This window comes from Geotrypetes seraphini, chromosome 4 (assembly GCF_902459505.1).
Source record: "Geotrypetes seraphini chromosome 4, aGeoSer1.1, whole genome shotgun sequence".
NCBI lineage: Eukaryota > Metazoa > Chordata > Amphibia > Gymnophiona > Dermophiidae > Geotrypetes > Geotrypetes seraphini.
This window is the reverse complement of record NC_047087.1, coordinates 224,920,142-224,937,108: the sequence shown is the minus strand read 5'-3', so window position 1 is coordinate 224,937,108 and position 16,967 is coordinate 224,920,142. Positions and strand designations below refer to the sequence as shown.

General features: G+C 40.7%; 1 protein-coding gene across 6 annotated transcripts in view; it reads right to left on the bottom strand.

Annotated features, from left to right (window-relative positions):
* Window positions 1–16,967, bottom strand: part of DLG5 (discs large MAGUK scaffold protein 5) — a 305,150-nt gene that overhangs the window by 48,451 nt on the left and 239,732 nt on the right. For all 6 annotated transcript variants that reach the window (XM_033940910.1, XM_033940911.1, XM_033940908.1 and 3 more), the window contains 4 exons: window positions 15,384–15,567; window positions 13,259–13,407; window positions 12,490–12,660; window positions 4,874–5,070 (listed from right to left, as the gene is read on the bottom strand). In XM_033940910.1, the coding sequence (XP_033796801.1) occupies window positions 4,874–5,070; window positions 12,490–12,660; window positions 13,259–13,407; window positions 15,384–15,567 (701 nt within the window). The remainder of the gene's footprint in view (window positions 1–4,873; window positions 5,071–12,489; window positions 12,661–13,258; window positions 13,408–15,383; window positions 15,568–16,967) is intronic.

Sequence of the window (16,967 nt, the reverse complement as noted above, 5' to 3'; positions counted from 1 at the left end):
CATTTGGCCTTTATCTGCCATAATGTTTCTATATAGCACCACTCTGTAGCGTTGCAACAGCCAAGGGAGTGCCATCCTACAGAGAAGCACAAGTATCAGCCTTCCCCAGAACATATTTGTATCAAAGGCAGATTTTCTTATATAGGTGACTGTTTTCCAGCAAGTAGTTGGATTGTTTAGAGCTGTCTACTTCATGCCCTGTTGAGAGTTGTTTAGCTGCACATGGCTGACGCGAAGCCTTCCCTCCGATGTCAGCTTTGACGTCAGGGGAAGACTTCTGGGTCGTGTGGCAAGCTGCAAGCAGGAAAAGAAGACGAGCCTCTTGGCTCAAGCTGCCTCCAACCCCGTGGGATCCCGTTTTGATGAGAGGAAAGAGAAAGATGAGAGGGAGAAATGTTGTGATGGAAAGGGAACAGTGGGACAGATTGAAAGGGATGCATGAGGGAGGAATATTGGACATAGTGGTGAAGGGAATGGAGGGAGAGATGTGGCATGGTGTTGGAGAGGGGTGATAGAAGGAGAAATGTTGGGCATGGGGCTGGTGGACAGGGGCGAAAGATGCTGCACATGGTCGGGGGACCATGGTAGGAGGAACCAATGGACAGCAACAGAAGAATTTACAGAAGACTGGAAAGCAGAAAATAAACTGGGGCCAATTTGATGGAAAAATAAGTCTCCAGAGTAGACAACAAAGGTAAAAAACAGAATTTATTGACTAAAATATATTAACTTTGGGAAAAGTATATAGCAGATGTCTTTGTATTGTGTTCAAAAGAAAAGGAAATGTATTTCTGGTTTTATTTCTACAGTGTTGAAGTACTTGCTGACCCTTGCTGCGGCTGGTAGGGATCCCCAAGCACCGCCAGCAGAGGACCTCCTCTAGGAACGGCCAGAACCTCCCTCCACCAAGTGCAGCAGTAGCTGGCAGCATCCATGAGCCACTGAGGTGCCAGCATCTGTGACTCAGGGACTCTACTGCTGCCTGCCAAGCTTGGTAAAAGGGACCCCCGGCCAACTGCAGAGGAAGTCCTCAGCTGACAGCTTTGGTATCCTTATCAGCTGAGTATTTATATTTTATATTTACACTAGAGACTGAGGTAGAAACCTGTTTACAAAGTATGTATTCTTCCCAATTAATATTTCCAAACTAATAAAGTGTCTTTGCTTATCTGAAGTTTATAGGGATGGGCGGGGACGGATTTTATTCCAGAGGGGATGGGCTGGAATGGGTTTGACTCCTAGCGGGGACAGATGGGGATGGGTTTGACTCGTAGCGGGGACGAGTTTGATTTCTGTCCCCACGCAACTCTCTACTGGAGTAGGAAGGGCACTTATCCCCTAATGTAATTGACATATCAAGTTCCTTTTAAGGAAAAGATATTTGGTCATCACTCGACACTTTGTTTTGCGACATTTTCACTTCAGATCTGCAAAATCTGAATCAAGCCACAATTATGAAATTTAGGTCAGAAACATATGAAACAAACTTTGATATAATGAAAGTATTAGTCTAAAAGTAGATGTAATAGGAAAAGCCAAAGACTTATCAGCACCCTTTCTTATCTCAGCTCAGGGTATTAGTGTTAATCCTCTCTTTTGAAAAAGAACCGCTTCCTGTATGGATAAGAAGGTCTCCTTGATTGAGCTAGTTATCTCTGCTCATTACTAAGAACATCTGTATGGATGAGCTGTGATCCTTAATAAGAGAAACCACCAAGCTTCTCCAAAAAAGTTCTTCCTAATGCAAACACAACTGCAAACCTTTTTGTTTCAATAGCCATGGAGATTTTGTAGACAAATACCAAATGCTGAGCATATTATCGTATATACTTGAATATAAACTGAGATTTTTGGTTCAAAAAAAGGCCCAAAAATGGGGGTTTTGGCTATTATTTGAGACATCCAGCTGTGCACCTCCCCCACCCCCTCCCAGACCCATTACAGGCCTCCCCTGGGCCTGCCTTGAGCCCTGGTGGTTCAGTGGCGATACAGGACAGGAGCAACCCGTCACGTCTCCTGTCCCAGCATGCTTTGCACCACCCTATCTCCCACTCACCTCCTGGACCCTACAAAGGCCTACTTTGCACACCCTGGTGGTCCAACGGTGGACCAAGGACAGAGCAATCATCCTATGATCCTGCCCCATGCAGAGCTGCTAAAGAAAATGGATTCCATGAGTTCCTGCTGCAACCTCGGATTATATTTGAGTCAACCTCCCCTCTTCCCTTTTTTGGGGAGAAAAAGATTACCTCAGTTTATATTTGGATCAGTTTATATTCGAGTATATACCATACTTTTCTGGCATTCTTCAATTTTAGCTAGATATTGCAAGAAGCTGCTTCTATCCTGGGAGGTTATCCTATCAGCCTAAATTTATGTACTAATCGATGAAAATACTGTACCATGAAAAACTTATAGGCTGTGGTTCTGGAACATATCACTGACCAAAAAAAATCCTTTTAGCAAGAGTTTCTCCTCTTTACCTAGGGATACATGTATTAGCTTCTAGTGCACTTTGCATTACTGAGAGCCACCTCTACCAATACAAGTGAGGGAGTTAAGCTAATGCAAACCTGGAGCTTGCTAAAATCTTGTTTTTAAAATCCAGTTTCAAATAACAGAGGAGGTTGTCACATTCTAGATTACAAATATTTTAACATATCGTGAATAAGGAGGACCACTGTGGCTTGTGGAATCATTCACATACTGGAATATCCTAGGTCTTTTTCTTTTGGATCCTTATGCCCTTTTTATATATCTTTTGGATAAAACTGGGGTATATCTGGTCCTCTGCTAAGAAGGTGCTTCTAAGAAGCAAAGAAGGCTCCAATGGAATAGCAGTGGACTTCTCTCTGTCCATTTTAGAAATTCTTCTCAAGTTCTGTCTGTAGTAGTCAGACTAGTTATCTTCATTATGAGAAACCTCAAGCTTGATGACTATCAAATCCTTATCTTGAGGTCTGAGTATTATAGGCTCTATTGTCTTCCTTTTTCTAGTACAATGACAGCAGAACAGCCATTTTGTCTAGTAAAAAAGGTGATAACTCAGATTTTTTTTTTAATACAAAGAGGCATTATGTTTCAGGAAGTTGTTAATGCATTTTTGGACAGCTGAGTTCTCAAAAATTTGAGGAAAGAATAAGGGAGGTAGAGGCATACTGGATTTCAGTTATGGTGCCAAAACTGGCCCAAAATCCATTTTTGCCTGATTTTGGTTTCAACCAAAGGCTATGGCCATGGTTTCGGTTGAAACTGACTGTGTGTTTTCAGTGAAAGCTGAAAACTTGTACGTTATCCTGCTTGGCTCTTTCCTTCCTCCAAATAGGAGTTGCCTCTATACCTTGCCCACTTGCAGGTATCCCTTTCAGCCCTATCTTATAAATTCTGGCGGTCTCAAGGAGTAGTCAGGGCAGCAGTTGCTCCTGCCTTCACCATGCTCTCAAAATAGTTGACACTGTGACCTCTAGTGGAAATCTTGCGAGAGTGCTGCGAGAGGTCATGCCAGCCGTTCTGAGAGTAGAACTTATAGGGGAAACAGTGACTAGGATCATTCCTACTCTGAGAATACCATTAGGACCAAGAGGGATTGTAAGATAGTCTGGGGGAGAGGTAGGGGGTCTATTCTTTGCATTCTTTTTTAATGTAATTTAATTGTAAGTAATAGTTATGATCTTGCATAGTAATTTATAAGGTAAATAGAGTGTGACCAATAAATGCTTTTGATACAAAGGCTTAGCAGGAATATAAAGCCTGTAAGCGTCTTAGCAATTAGCCTCCGTGGGAATATGACATCATCTGTCACTCTAAATGTGGCACAAAGTCAGATATTGGAAAAGCACTGTAGCTTTTAGTTTGTTTCATTGGCTAAAGTCTTTGTGTGCAGAGGTTACTGTGCTTTATGGTAAAATATGGTCTTTCATTATTTAAATTATATATATTCTGGCTTGGATATTATTTGGGCAAGTCCAAAGAATTTCCAGGCTTCAATGGGTACGTTGAAGATACAGCATTTTCATCAAATTTGTTGCTTGCAGAAACTAAATTCTATTAAGACAGGAGCCTGCAGTGATTTTTTTCAAGTACAGTGGAACCTCGGTTTGCGAGTGTTTTGCAAGAAGAGCAAAACACTCAGCAAACTTTTGTCTCGCAAACTGAGCATGTTCTGATATGCGAGCAACTCCCCCCCCCCCGCTCTAACCGGCATCGCACCCCCCGAACCGGCATCGCAAACCCCCCCCCCCACAGACGCCCCCCCCCGCGAGAACCGCTTCGCACCCCCGTGCTGAAAGCGGCATCCGCTCGCCCTTCCTCTCAAACACGCTCCTTACCCCTTCTGCTGGTTGTGAGAGTGAAAGCAAGCTCCCGCCTCAAGGCTTTCTGGCTCTCGTTCTCTCGAATCAAAGCGAGTTTCCATTCATTCTTATGGGGAAACTCGCTTTGATATACGAGTAACTTGATTTACGAGCATGCTTCTGGAACGAATTATGCTTGTAAACCAAGGTTCCACTGTACAAATATTGATCAACTTACAGTATTAGTAGGTAAATGATATTATATTAAAATGAAGTTTATTTATCAAAAAATAATTTGAGAAATGTATTGCTCTTGATTGTAATTTTTCAGAGCATACAGATCTCACATTCTGTAATATAAATGTGCATTTGTATTCTGGGCTGCACACTAGGCTGGTATAATGTCCACAGTGGCGACCAGTGCCTGGACCCCTTTACACTATTTTCATAAGAATCTTTATTTTCTTGTCATTAATTAGTTTCATAACTAAATACAAAACAGGAAACAACTCAGTGCTACTTTTCTGCATCATTCATTGATATCAGCATAAAGAACTGAAATTAAGCAAGCACAAGCTCACCATCCAAAAAAGGAATGGAGTCTGTGCTGATGGTGTCAAGAGACAACAAATCTTTGCCATCTTTAGAGCCGCCACGTTTGTGCTTGTGTTTCCTTCGAAAGAAGGATCTTCGAGCTGCTGCGGACAGTGTCTTATTGGAGCTATTTTCATCTTTTATCTCAGATATACTGTGTCTCCGATAGAACTCCTGGTCCATCCTATATTAAAGTTCAGACAGAAAAAAAACAATATTTCTAGCTCTAAATGTGCTTTATTTTATTCCACCAATCTACTACTAGGGAGTTACAGGTATTTATCTTAAGCAAGAATTTCACAATCAGTAATAATAATAAAAAAGATGACTTATTTTATTATTGCATTTGAACAGCACTAAGAAGCATATACATAACTGTACAGAGACATATATAAGATAGCCTTGCTCAACAAGTTTAAAATTTTGTCAAGATATTCAAGACACACACACACACACACATAGACAAATCAAAGACACGTGGAGAAATATATTCATTGTTAATTTCTTTTCCTTGAACGCCACTAAATATAGTTCCTTGTGTTCCTTCCCAACCAACAGAGCTATTCTAGTGACATCACTGCTATAAAGGCTGGTGCAGGCTGGAGTTCTTCAATATGCTATTGGCAAAGCATATAAAGTAATTACAATCAAGAACCCTTGGAAACCACTGAAGAACCTGAACACAGAACTGCCCTACAGAACAGTCAGCTACTTAAAGGAGCCAGTACATTTTCTTCAATCAACAAGAATGCAGAAAGTGCCCCAGAAACTGCAGTCTTCCACAGCAGCTCTTAGACTGGTCTAGCAAAATTCAAGGAAAGGAAATTAATAGGTATGAGTGAATTTCTTCTTCCTATTCATCTTGCTAGATCAGTCCATACCAATGAGATGTACAACAGTTGTATCTTACTGAGGGGTGGGGAAGATAAAGGTCTCCTGTATCACCACTCTATCAAAGGCATCACCACCTCTGGCCTGAACATCAAATCTTACAAAGAAAGATGATCACATTGCTTCCCTGCAGAAATCTTCTGAAATTACCTCGCAAGCCTCTGATAAAGATATCACCTGCACCCGTGAAGCATGTCCTCAGCACCATCTTCTGTCTATATAAGCCATTTCAATATTCAACTTGATCTAGCATGCTACTGAGGACTTGGAGGCCATCTCATCATTCTTTGGACCCTGAATTAAAACAAGTCTATCCAACTTATAAAAAGGGTTAGTCACTTCCAAATACTACAATACTATTCTGTGGACATCCAAGTTATGAGTCTTCTTCTAAGAGTCTAAGAAAAGGCAAGAAAGTTATCTGCTTGTTTTAGGGAAACAGGAAAACCACCTTTGGAAAAAGGAGGAGATAGCATGGGTCCCTTCAAGGCAAAGCCCAAAGTTCAGAGATCCTCCTGGCTTAACATATTGTGAACAGGAAGTTCACTTTCTTATTAAGATCCCAAAAGGAAGCCCAAGGACTCAAAAAGGTGCCCCCATGGCATTAAGGACTAGATTACAGTTCCACTGTGGTAGAACTACAAGAACAAAAGCCAGATGTGCTTCAGCTGTCACAAAAAACAGGCCCACATTAGTTTGAACCACATCCATGAAACAAGAAAGGGCTTGTTACCTGGACTCTAAGGGAATTCAGAGTCAGCCTCTGCAAGAAGGCCAGAATCAAGAGTAACTGAGCACTCCAAGGGTACAGACCTCACACCAACATTAAACTATTTTCCAAACGCAGACATAAATAGACTGCCTATTGGCCTTGAGGAAAGTGGCAACAAACAACGCTGGGTAGCCCTTGTTTCTCAAATGCCTCCTTTCTGTAGACAATATTCTAAGACCAGAGAGACCAATTTGAACTCCCTTGTAGACATCCAGACATGCGGCTCTCTCCCATGACAGAGCTAACAGAGCACTGCTTCATGGCACTGGGGTTGGCATTCTCACTTTCCACACTTGCATGTCGGTGACAAAATGGCCACTGCTCCTGCCAAACACGAGTTTTGCATCCTCCAGAACTGGAATGGTCCCTCCCACTGACTAGGAACCTGAAGAAACTCCATTCAATGCTTCTCTAAGTTGAGGCCCATGGTCTAGACAACGACATATGGGATAAAGTTTGTCCTTGTCCCATCCCCGCAGGCTCCAGCTCTGTGAACTCTGTCCTCATTTGCACAAGCCTCGAATACATGAGCTTATATTTAAATCTTTTTATAAAGTATAAAAAAGGACAATATTCTGTACAACTCTTTATAAATCACAAATAAAGTCTTCCATTTTGAACTGGGTTTTGTGCAACCTTCCCAAAGATTCAATTGCCTATTTTTTACATCACATGGGAAGGTAATTGGATTGTCCTTCAGACATGGGTGTAGAAGAGAACCTAAACTCTAGTGGATGAACAGAAAAGTAAGTGTCTTTTAAATGTTGGAAATGTTCCATGATGCCAGTAATAATGGATGAATCTTTTGCAGCAACAGTAAGAAGCTTGAGCAGCTGGGCATGTGACGGAAGGACGCTGCAGATGGTAGGAGTTTGATCAGCAGACAAAGACTTTTGTTGCCACATCAAAGATAGACAAGACACAAATGATGTCATTTAACAGCAGTTCATTTAAATCTAAAAGCAGCAAGACTTCTGGTGATGTCATTGGAGCGATGGCAGCTCGAGCCTGAAGCTCCAATCAGCTCCCACACTAAAAGGAGACTTGAGCAACCAAATCGGGGGAAATTTTCAGCAAAATTCAACAAAATCAATCCTACTACTTAAGAAGGTTCAGTTAGAACAATTCAGAGGATGGCGCGAAAATGACCAGGAGAGATAAAACAATATTTCCAGGCAGCTGCACATAAGGAAAATGGTGGTCCATGAAGTGGAGTGTTGTCTCCACTGGTCAAAAGCAGGACCTGACTTAAGCTTTTCTATGGAGTATGTGCACACAGATTTCGTGGTGGAGCATATGCCAATTACTAAGAAAGATCAACATAATATAATGCAGGACTTAAAATTAGAATTGCAAAAGAATACTGCGATAAACATGGAAGAATTAAGAGCACTGATACATGACTTGATGGGAGGTCTTGATTATATAGGACTATGAATGGAAGAGGCGGAACAGCAGCTGGAGGAGCATTTGGAACAAATTCATGTGCGTTCACTGCCCAAACAGCAGCTCTGCAGGAGAAAGATGATCTGGAAAATCAACCAAGAAGAAACAATATATGATTTGGGGAGAAGGAGAGGAAAATAGTGAGAAAATTATACAAGAGATATACATCTCTCTGTTTTGCAGACTCATCCATCAGCTAAGGACCTCTCTGCAGATGATATTAAATTACAACATGCTCATCGAGCACTTGGGCAGCAACAGCAAAATTGGCCCCCATGATATTATAGTCTGCTTTAGCTCCTATCCACTTAAGGAGCAAATTTTTACATCAGAGAGAAAAGCTGACACTGAAATTGCCTTATTTCAAGATCTTTCTGCATTGACACTACAAAAAAAAAAAATAAATAAATAAAAAGAAGAGACTTCCATGATATAACCTCTGTATTACGAAGGGAGCATGTTAAATATAAATGGCTCTTCCTTTGAGAGAGGGAGGGAGAGAGAGAGAGAGATAACGCCTCATTAAGTAAAAAGGGAATAAAAAGTACTGTGCATAAAAAGTACTGTGCACAAAAGGGAAGCAGGACTCGCATCTCTCCTGCTCATCAGAATCTGTTGAACCTCAGAAAAAAAGGGGGGGGGGGGTGGAGTGGAGCACTTCAGGCAGTCATCCCAGTATGGAGAAACCCAATACTTTTCCCAGGCTTAAAATACTAGAGTAAGTTAAGGGCCAAACTAGGTGCCCTTTGTGATAATGAAGATAAACCTCATATGTGGATAAGAAAGATTTTTTTCCTCCTCAAGAAGGATCATCTATTCTGTTGTCCCAACAGCATCAGAGCAGGGAAACAATTTTCCAACTCCAAAGAGAGGGTAGATCTTTGCTAATCCAAACATTGAGAACAGTTTTCTTCCAAATTAATCCTGCTTTCCTGGTCAAGGGCCAAGCACTTCTCCCTTGCACTCACAAAAGGTTCAAACTTATCCAAAAGCCAACCTACTGGAGAAGGTAGAAACCTCTGTCCTATAATTCTTCCAGATAACGAATAACCAAGCATCAAAAATGATTCACTCATTTTTCCCCTTTTCTTTCTCTTTTCCTTCAGTACGCTTATCCTGATATTTTGATATGTCACTCATAGGGACAAAGAATTGTGTCGACTGATCATTATGTTGTACCCTATGGAAGTTTATATTGCACATTGCTATGTATTTGATTTCATTTTGTATTGTAAAAGTTATAATAAAAATTTTGATCTTAAAAACCAAAACACCCCCAAAAATGATTCACTTTGGGACAAGACCAAAGGCTTAAAAAAAAGAATTGATCTTTTGAATATATTTTAAGCAAATAGCCTTCACTCAACCAAATATATGTGTCTGTTTCTATGTAAAATAAGAACAGTGCAACACACTAATAACTCCTAAAAATAGAGGCTAATGCTAGATCAAGAAAGTCTATGTAAACAATTTTAAAGATAGAAATAGAGACTATGGATCTAAAGTGCCTGCGGTTATTTCCGTTGGAATCAGTCTTGGTTAATAACCTGCATGCAGGCTATCATCGGTCCAAATGTCTCTCGCTCTGACTCTATTAACAAGAGCTTCTTCAGGAAATAAACATATTGCAGTTATTATAAAAATAAAGGGAAAAGACATGATATGTGTTAAACTTGCCATAAATCTTTATAATTTTTGTGATTATTTTAGTTTTTAATTCAAGACCTCCTTGTTCTTGCTATCTATAAAGGCTCTTGGGGACCCCCCCGACAGTAACTTATTTCCTTTTAGTTTAATCTTAAAATTAGTTTAATCTTAAGATTTAGTTTAATCTTAAGAATAAACTAAAAGGAAATAAGTTACCATCAGGGGGTCTCCAAGAGCCTTTATAGATAGCAAGAACAAGGAGGTCTTGAATTAAAAACTAAAATAATCACAAAAATTATAAAGATTTATGGCAAGTTTAACACATATCATGTCTTTTCCCTTTATTTTTATAGTAACTGCAATAGGTTTATTTCATGAAGAAGCTCTTGTTAATAGAGTCAGAGCGAGAGACATTTGGACCGATGATAGCCTGCATGCAGGTTATTAACCAAGACTGATTCCAACAGAAATAACCGCAGGCACTTTAGATCCGTGGAGGGGCATAATAAAAAAAGTCTAAGTCCCCTTTTGGCCTAAGGCCTTAAACGTTGAAAGTAGAAGCAGGGAAAATGTCCATTATCAAAAAAAACGTCCAAAAGGAGGTTTTTTTAAAAAAAAATAAGGGCTTGCCTCTACGTTCAGCTGTTTAAACGCCCAGACCACCACTATGTCTAAATTTACACCATATAATCAACCTAAAAAAAAGCCTAAGCCCCAAACGTCCAAAACAAGAGCTTTTAGGCGAAGGAGGAGCCAGTCCTTCGCCTAAAAGCTGGATTCTGTAACCGGTGTCTGTCAAAAACAACACCGGTTACAGAATCCCCCCCTACAACGATCCGGGCAGGAGGGAGGTCAAGCCCTCCTGCCCTGTCGAACCGCGACACCACCCCCCCCCCCCCGACATCGGGGCAAGAGAGAGCCCAAGCCTTCTTGACCCGTTGAACTGCGACCACCCCCCCCCGCCGACATTGGGGCAAGAGGGAGCCCAAGCCCTCTTGCCCCGTGATCCACAACCGCCCCCTCGATTCTGATGGGGCCAGGAGGGAGCCCAAGCCCTCCTGGCCCGGTGATCTCCAACCCCCCTCCCCCCCACACGATCCGGCCAGGAGGGAGCCCAAGCCCTCCTGGCCCAGTGACACCCTCTAACCCCCACCCCCCACTAAAATACAGGCAGGAGGGATCCCAGGCCCTCCTGCCCTCAGCGCAACCCCCCCCAATCCCCATGATCAGCCCCCCTGCCAACCCGAGATCCCCCCGTGTGATGGGTGAGGTAGGAGGCAAACCAGGAGAGGACATATTCATGGAATCAAAGCGAAAACAGCATATCAAGGAGTAAGCAATGATTAACAGTATCAAAGATAGAAGACAGGTCAAGAGGGATCAAGCTTGAGTAAAGGCACTTAGACCTGGCCAGGAACATGTCATTGCAGACTTTGGTGAGGGCGGTCTCTGTGGAGCGTAGGGGGCAAAAGCCCGACTGTAGAGGGTCAAAAGTCGGTAGAGATGAAAGTAAGGCAAGGCAGCGACAGATGACAGCATGCTCAAGTAGTTTGGATAGGAACGGAAGGAGGAAAAAGACAGGGCGATAGTTGGACAGGCAAGTGGGGTCCAGTGAGGGTTTTTGAGAAGCGGCTTAACCGCCGCACGTTTGAAGGCTATATCAAAAATGTGGGCTTTGTAAACGAGGTACGGGAAGAGGCATGTCAGATGAACTCAGATAGTTTATTCCAGGTATTCGGGGCAGTTAGATGAAAGGAACAAAATCTGGAATTAGCAATTGAGTACAGATAAAAGCAGCTTATCTGAGGAATAGAGTTCTCAATGAGGCGTATAAGGAGAGATAAGAGAGGAGAGATACTGAGGGGCCACAGCATGACACACTTGTAAGCAGTGCGTAGTAAGGGTTGGAGTTGCCAGGGGGAGGGCATCGCTGCTCCTTCCCACCCTCCATTACATGCTTGTGCTCTCCCTCCCCACCCCCACATACCTCTAAATCTTCACCAGTGCAAGTGGCTTTGGCAGTATGCTCCTCGTGTCAGCACTGGATTTCCCTCTGATGTCACTTCCTGGTCCCCTGACTTGGAAGTGATTCAGAGGGGAACCAGGATGGCGCGAGCAACAGGCAGAAGTTGCTCATGCTAGCAAAGATAATACAGAGATACGGGATGGGGGGGAGGAGGATAGTGTGAGCATGGCGGGGCATGACAGAGAGGAACCAGCGCCCCCACAGACTCGGTGCAGTCCACACACCCCTTACTACGCAACTGCTTGTAGGTTAGTAATAGGAGTTTGTAAGACGCAAACAATCTGCAAATGAACCAAGATCAAAGGTATATTTTTTTCCAGCACTGACATCACTACTTAATCTCTAAAAGGTAATCATAATTAGGTAGCTTAGCTTATCTAGAAACAGTAAGCCAGGCACACAAGCATGTTCCATCAGTGCAGCAATCTCCTTTTGCTTCTTTTGAGCATGTAGCTCACTGGGCTTCAATACTAAAAGCCTTCATTTCCAGCTATATAGTTCTTTTCCTTTTCCCCACTGCAACTCAAGTGAGTCATCATAACTATAGTCCTTAGACAGGGTCACAATGCTGACCCTAATTCTGGCAAAGGACTCCATGAGAGTCCTTACCTTAGATTCATTTTTTTTTTAACATCAATGGTATAATTGGCAATGCCTGCATTGGCAAAAATGTCGGTTGTAACTTTACCAACACATTCAACCAGCAGGGAGCGCACATCTCCAATAGATAGATAGAGATAGATAGATAGATAGATATAAATAATTAATTCATATGGCCAGCAGATATGAAATAAAATAAAAGCAGAAATGTTTTCACTAACATGTATTTGCTGGGTATCTGTCCCCGTACAAGCTTTTGGGCATTCTCATCTAGCTGCCAGGCCATCCAGCCCCCAAAATTCCCTTGTGGTAAAGTGTCATCGACATACAAAATATCATCCTTTTTAAAGCTTAAATCCTGCTCCACCTCTGCCTGTCGATCATAAAGTGCTCTGGGAAAAAAAAACACAGATAAACTTTTCATGAAGCAATAACACTGTATACACAATGATTTATGGTTATAGCTTATAAATTTTTATTCCACTTGGACCAATGTTTCAAGCAGACAGAGTTTAGGTTCTGCTAATGTCATAGTATTCCAAGGACTTCTCTATGGATTAATGCAGACAAGTACCACTGTGGGCTAATATGTAGTACTGGTCTTTTAAAATGTGACCAATACAACATACCAGTACTAAGTCCATAAGCCATTATTAAGATGGACTTGGGGAAATTCAATGCTTATTCCTAAGATAACCAGCATAAAATCTGTTTTACTCTTTGGGATCTTGCCAGATACTTGTGAACTTGGGTCTGTTCCAGTATGGCAAATCTTATGTTCTTATGACATTTGAATTTTTCAATCACAAAATTCAAGCATGAACAGACAGCTTCAAGGTCTGACACTTTCCAGCTAGATGGGGAAAGGCATAACTAAGATGAGAGTTCCCATCTTAGTGAAGTCATAACTAGCTATACTGATTAAGGAAACAACCACTATTGCTACTCACACACACAAACATTTCATTTCACCAATGCTGGATATTGTACCTGATATAGAATCCATCTCCTGGCAAATCTTTAATCCTGTTGAATTCTTCTATTTTGTACTGAGCCTTTATTCTAATATTGTCACCAGGTTTTAACATTTCAAGATAGGCCTCCTCTGCTGTTTTATTCCGCATGTCAACCGACCCATACTATAAAACATAGTGAAAATGGAAAGTTTATGTGCTGCAGTTCTGTTCTTTAAGTTAAGTACTTTGCATAGTACGCTAAGTAAAAATATTGTTAACAACAGTTCCTTTTCTGATTTCATTTCCAGCATGCAAACCTCTTACAATCTGTTTCTGCTTCATAAGCCCTGCCTTGTGGAATTAGGAGTGAATCAATGGAGGCTGCAAAGCAGCTCATCATCAAAAGAACTGAGCGAGTATTCTCATGTTTGGAAAGGGTACTAACAGTTCATGATGGTGGTCTGCTTCAACCTTGAGACATATCCAGCTGGTCAGATTTTTAGGATACCCACAAAGAATATTCAGAACAGATTTGTATATTCATTGTAGAAATCCAGAAATCTGACATGGCTGTGTGCATCCTGAGAACTGGGTTGAAAGCTAATGTTTTACATACCTGCTTAAGTGACATTTTAAAAGAAAAACTCTACTTTAGGTATTCAAAGTCAGTAGACACATGGCCTATGCATATTCCACATGACTAAACAACTACAGGAAAAAGAACCACCAAGAATTGGAAGAATATAATTAAGAAGCAGGAAAATTCTGTGGTAGATTAAGTACAGCAAGAGAGTACAAAGGTTAATAATGCTTGGTAAACTACACAAGAGAATGAGAATTTCCAATCTGGTCGCAACTTAGAAGAATGGACATACGACAGCCATTCAGCCATGGTCACTGCATTGAAGTCCCACCAGGAAGGAACTGGACTAAAAAGACAAAGAATGAAAAAATCCTCAATCAGATTTTCTAGCAGTGCAAGAAACTGTGAAAGTATAAAATATAAAAGAGGTTCATAGAACATAGGTGTAACTGAATCTCAGGATTCAGAATAATCTTCATAATTTCTAAGGTAGAACCACTTCCAAAGGTTCCCGCTCAATAATGCCTGAAAACAGCAATATACTGTAAATCCAATTTGAACTTATGTATCACTAATTATTATTATTATTTTTTTTACAAAACCAAATGATTCCCTTCTATTTGAGAGAACACATTAGCAAATATTATAAATATAATTTCATATAGCAATTTGTATTCACCTACAAAGGCTAAATAAATAGAAGCTCTGTTTCATAACAAATCCAGACTTGCCATATTTTGAATGTCATGAAGTTGAAGAAGCTTTTTTACACTAAGGGCTCCTTTTATCAAGGTGCGCTACGGGGGTTAGCACGTCGGACATTTCATCACGCGCTAACTCCCACGGCATACCAAAAAACTAACGCCTCATCAATGGAGGCGTTAGCGACTAGCGTGGCAGGCGGTTGAACACGTGGTATTCCACGCGTTAACCGCCTACTGCAGCTTGATAAAAGGAGCCCTAAATTGTACTACTTGGGGGGGGAGGGAGGGCTTCTTCAGTCATCGGAGTACTACATTACAATTTGTTTCACAACTATAGAAGAAATATGACAGAAATGGAAGGAGACACCCATGGATAAAGAGATGAATAACCATGCATCCAGACTCCAATGCCCACATGACCATTTACTATTTGCCTTCACTGTGCAGTTTCATGTATGATGGATAGGAAACAGTGGGCTGTACCCAGTTATATACTCTGCAGTCTACACAAATGGGCACAGGCAAGCATAAATGTGGTACAGACTGTACTGAGGAATGCACAAGCATTTTAATAAGAATACATTCTTGGCAGGAATCCAAAGCATCTGCAATCCAGGGAGACAACTCTTAAGACTATAAAGTCTAGGTTGGAAGTCATGACAGCAAATTTACAAGCAAAGGGCATCTCTAATGTTTGAAGATACTCTCTCGATCTAACTATTTTTCTTTCTCCTGTTATAGGAAGTGATCTGCCCTGATAAAAGACCTGATAAAGGCAGTTCACTTCCTGATAAAGGTCTATCCAAGGTCTTATAAAATGGAAGGAATTCAGTGAGTTAAATCATCTCTGTTTTGTCTATGAAATGTCTTACCTCAAGTATCATATCTCCAACCACAACTCCATCAGCTCCTTTTGCGGGGCTATCATCATCTGTATCTGCCACATATATGCCTTGCAAATTTCCACCACATATCTGAATTCCAAGTTCTACTTGGGATTTTCTGATGATAACCATCCTAGGCTCAGATGTCCTTATATTTGCTTCAACAGGTACCCTTAGGATATGAGAAATGTGATCGTTTACATACCTGACAAATGCATTTTATACTATAACTATAACACAGTATATTACAGCAGTACAAATTAGTTTCCTATCCTGTTACTGAAAGATCAGTTTTTTTAATTTAACAAAAACTCCAGTGTTCTTATACCATAGGATATTCTTATGTGGAGTGGTTAATTTTAATATCAACAACAGAACCTCTACATTTTGGAGAGAAAGCCAGTGCATTCTGCATTATACCCTCTAGAATGCAAATTATCTAATCTCTAATCTAATCTAATCTTCTATTTGTGAGTCACCCATACCTATGCAGGCTCAAGGCAACTTAAAGAGAGAAGAGGGGAATGGGAGGAGAGTCGAGATTAAACGTAGGGAGGTGATAGTGTGGGATTCTTTTAGTGTTCAAGTATCAAAGAGAAGGGAGTTTAAATATTTGATATGCAGTGGGATATGTTTGCCCTTGAAGGATACAAAACAGGAGACTCTTTAGGGGAATCACCCGAGGCACCCCTTCAGAGGAATTATTGAACATCTGTGCATATTATCAGGTAAGTTTCCATCTAAATTAATTTGTGACTTTAAAGGAGGAAACTGTGTCTCATTGGGATAAGTGAATGTAAGTGATTTTTGCGATTTTGCATTTGATTTTTTATATCTTTATTTTATCTTTGCACTCAGCACTTTTGGTATTTAAATAAATATTTCTAAACACGGGTTGATAACAAACGATGTTTGTGGGTAGATCCTGCAGTGCGCTTTAGGGCGAACGTGTACTGTGGACATACTCAAGTTTCAAGTTTCAAGTTTATTGATTTTTGATATCCCGATCATAAAACAAATATCTGACCGGTTAACAATTTAAAAAATAGAATTTCAAATAAGAAAGTAAGAACAAGTTATTGGTGTGTTGGAAGGAGTAACGAAAACATATTAGACATATACTGACAAACATGACTGTGAGGAAAATTTGGAAGGAGGGAAAAAGTTACATAATATTAGAGGAAATGAGATAGAGGGAAGGGATAGTACATGAAGGACAAGGGTGCAAGGTTTAGATGATATGCGCTGCAATGAAAGAGATCTTTTGAGAAAAGGAGAGTAAGTGAGCGGATATAAAAGATTAAGATTTATTAAAGGCATCCTTGAATAGAAAAGTTTTAAGATTAGTTTTAAATTTAGGTAAATGAATTTCATCCCGAAGAAATTGGGGGAGAGAATTCCATAATGTAGGGGCTGTTATAGCAAAATTTGTTTTCCTTGTATAGTAAGATTCTTTTAAGGAGGGAATGAAAAGGAGTTTTTGGTCGGTAGATCGTAAGGTACGTGGAGAACTTTGGGGTATTAGTAATTTGTCCAAAAATAGGGGCAGATGTGAAAGTTTGATTTTAAAAG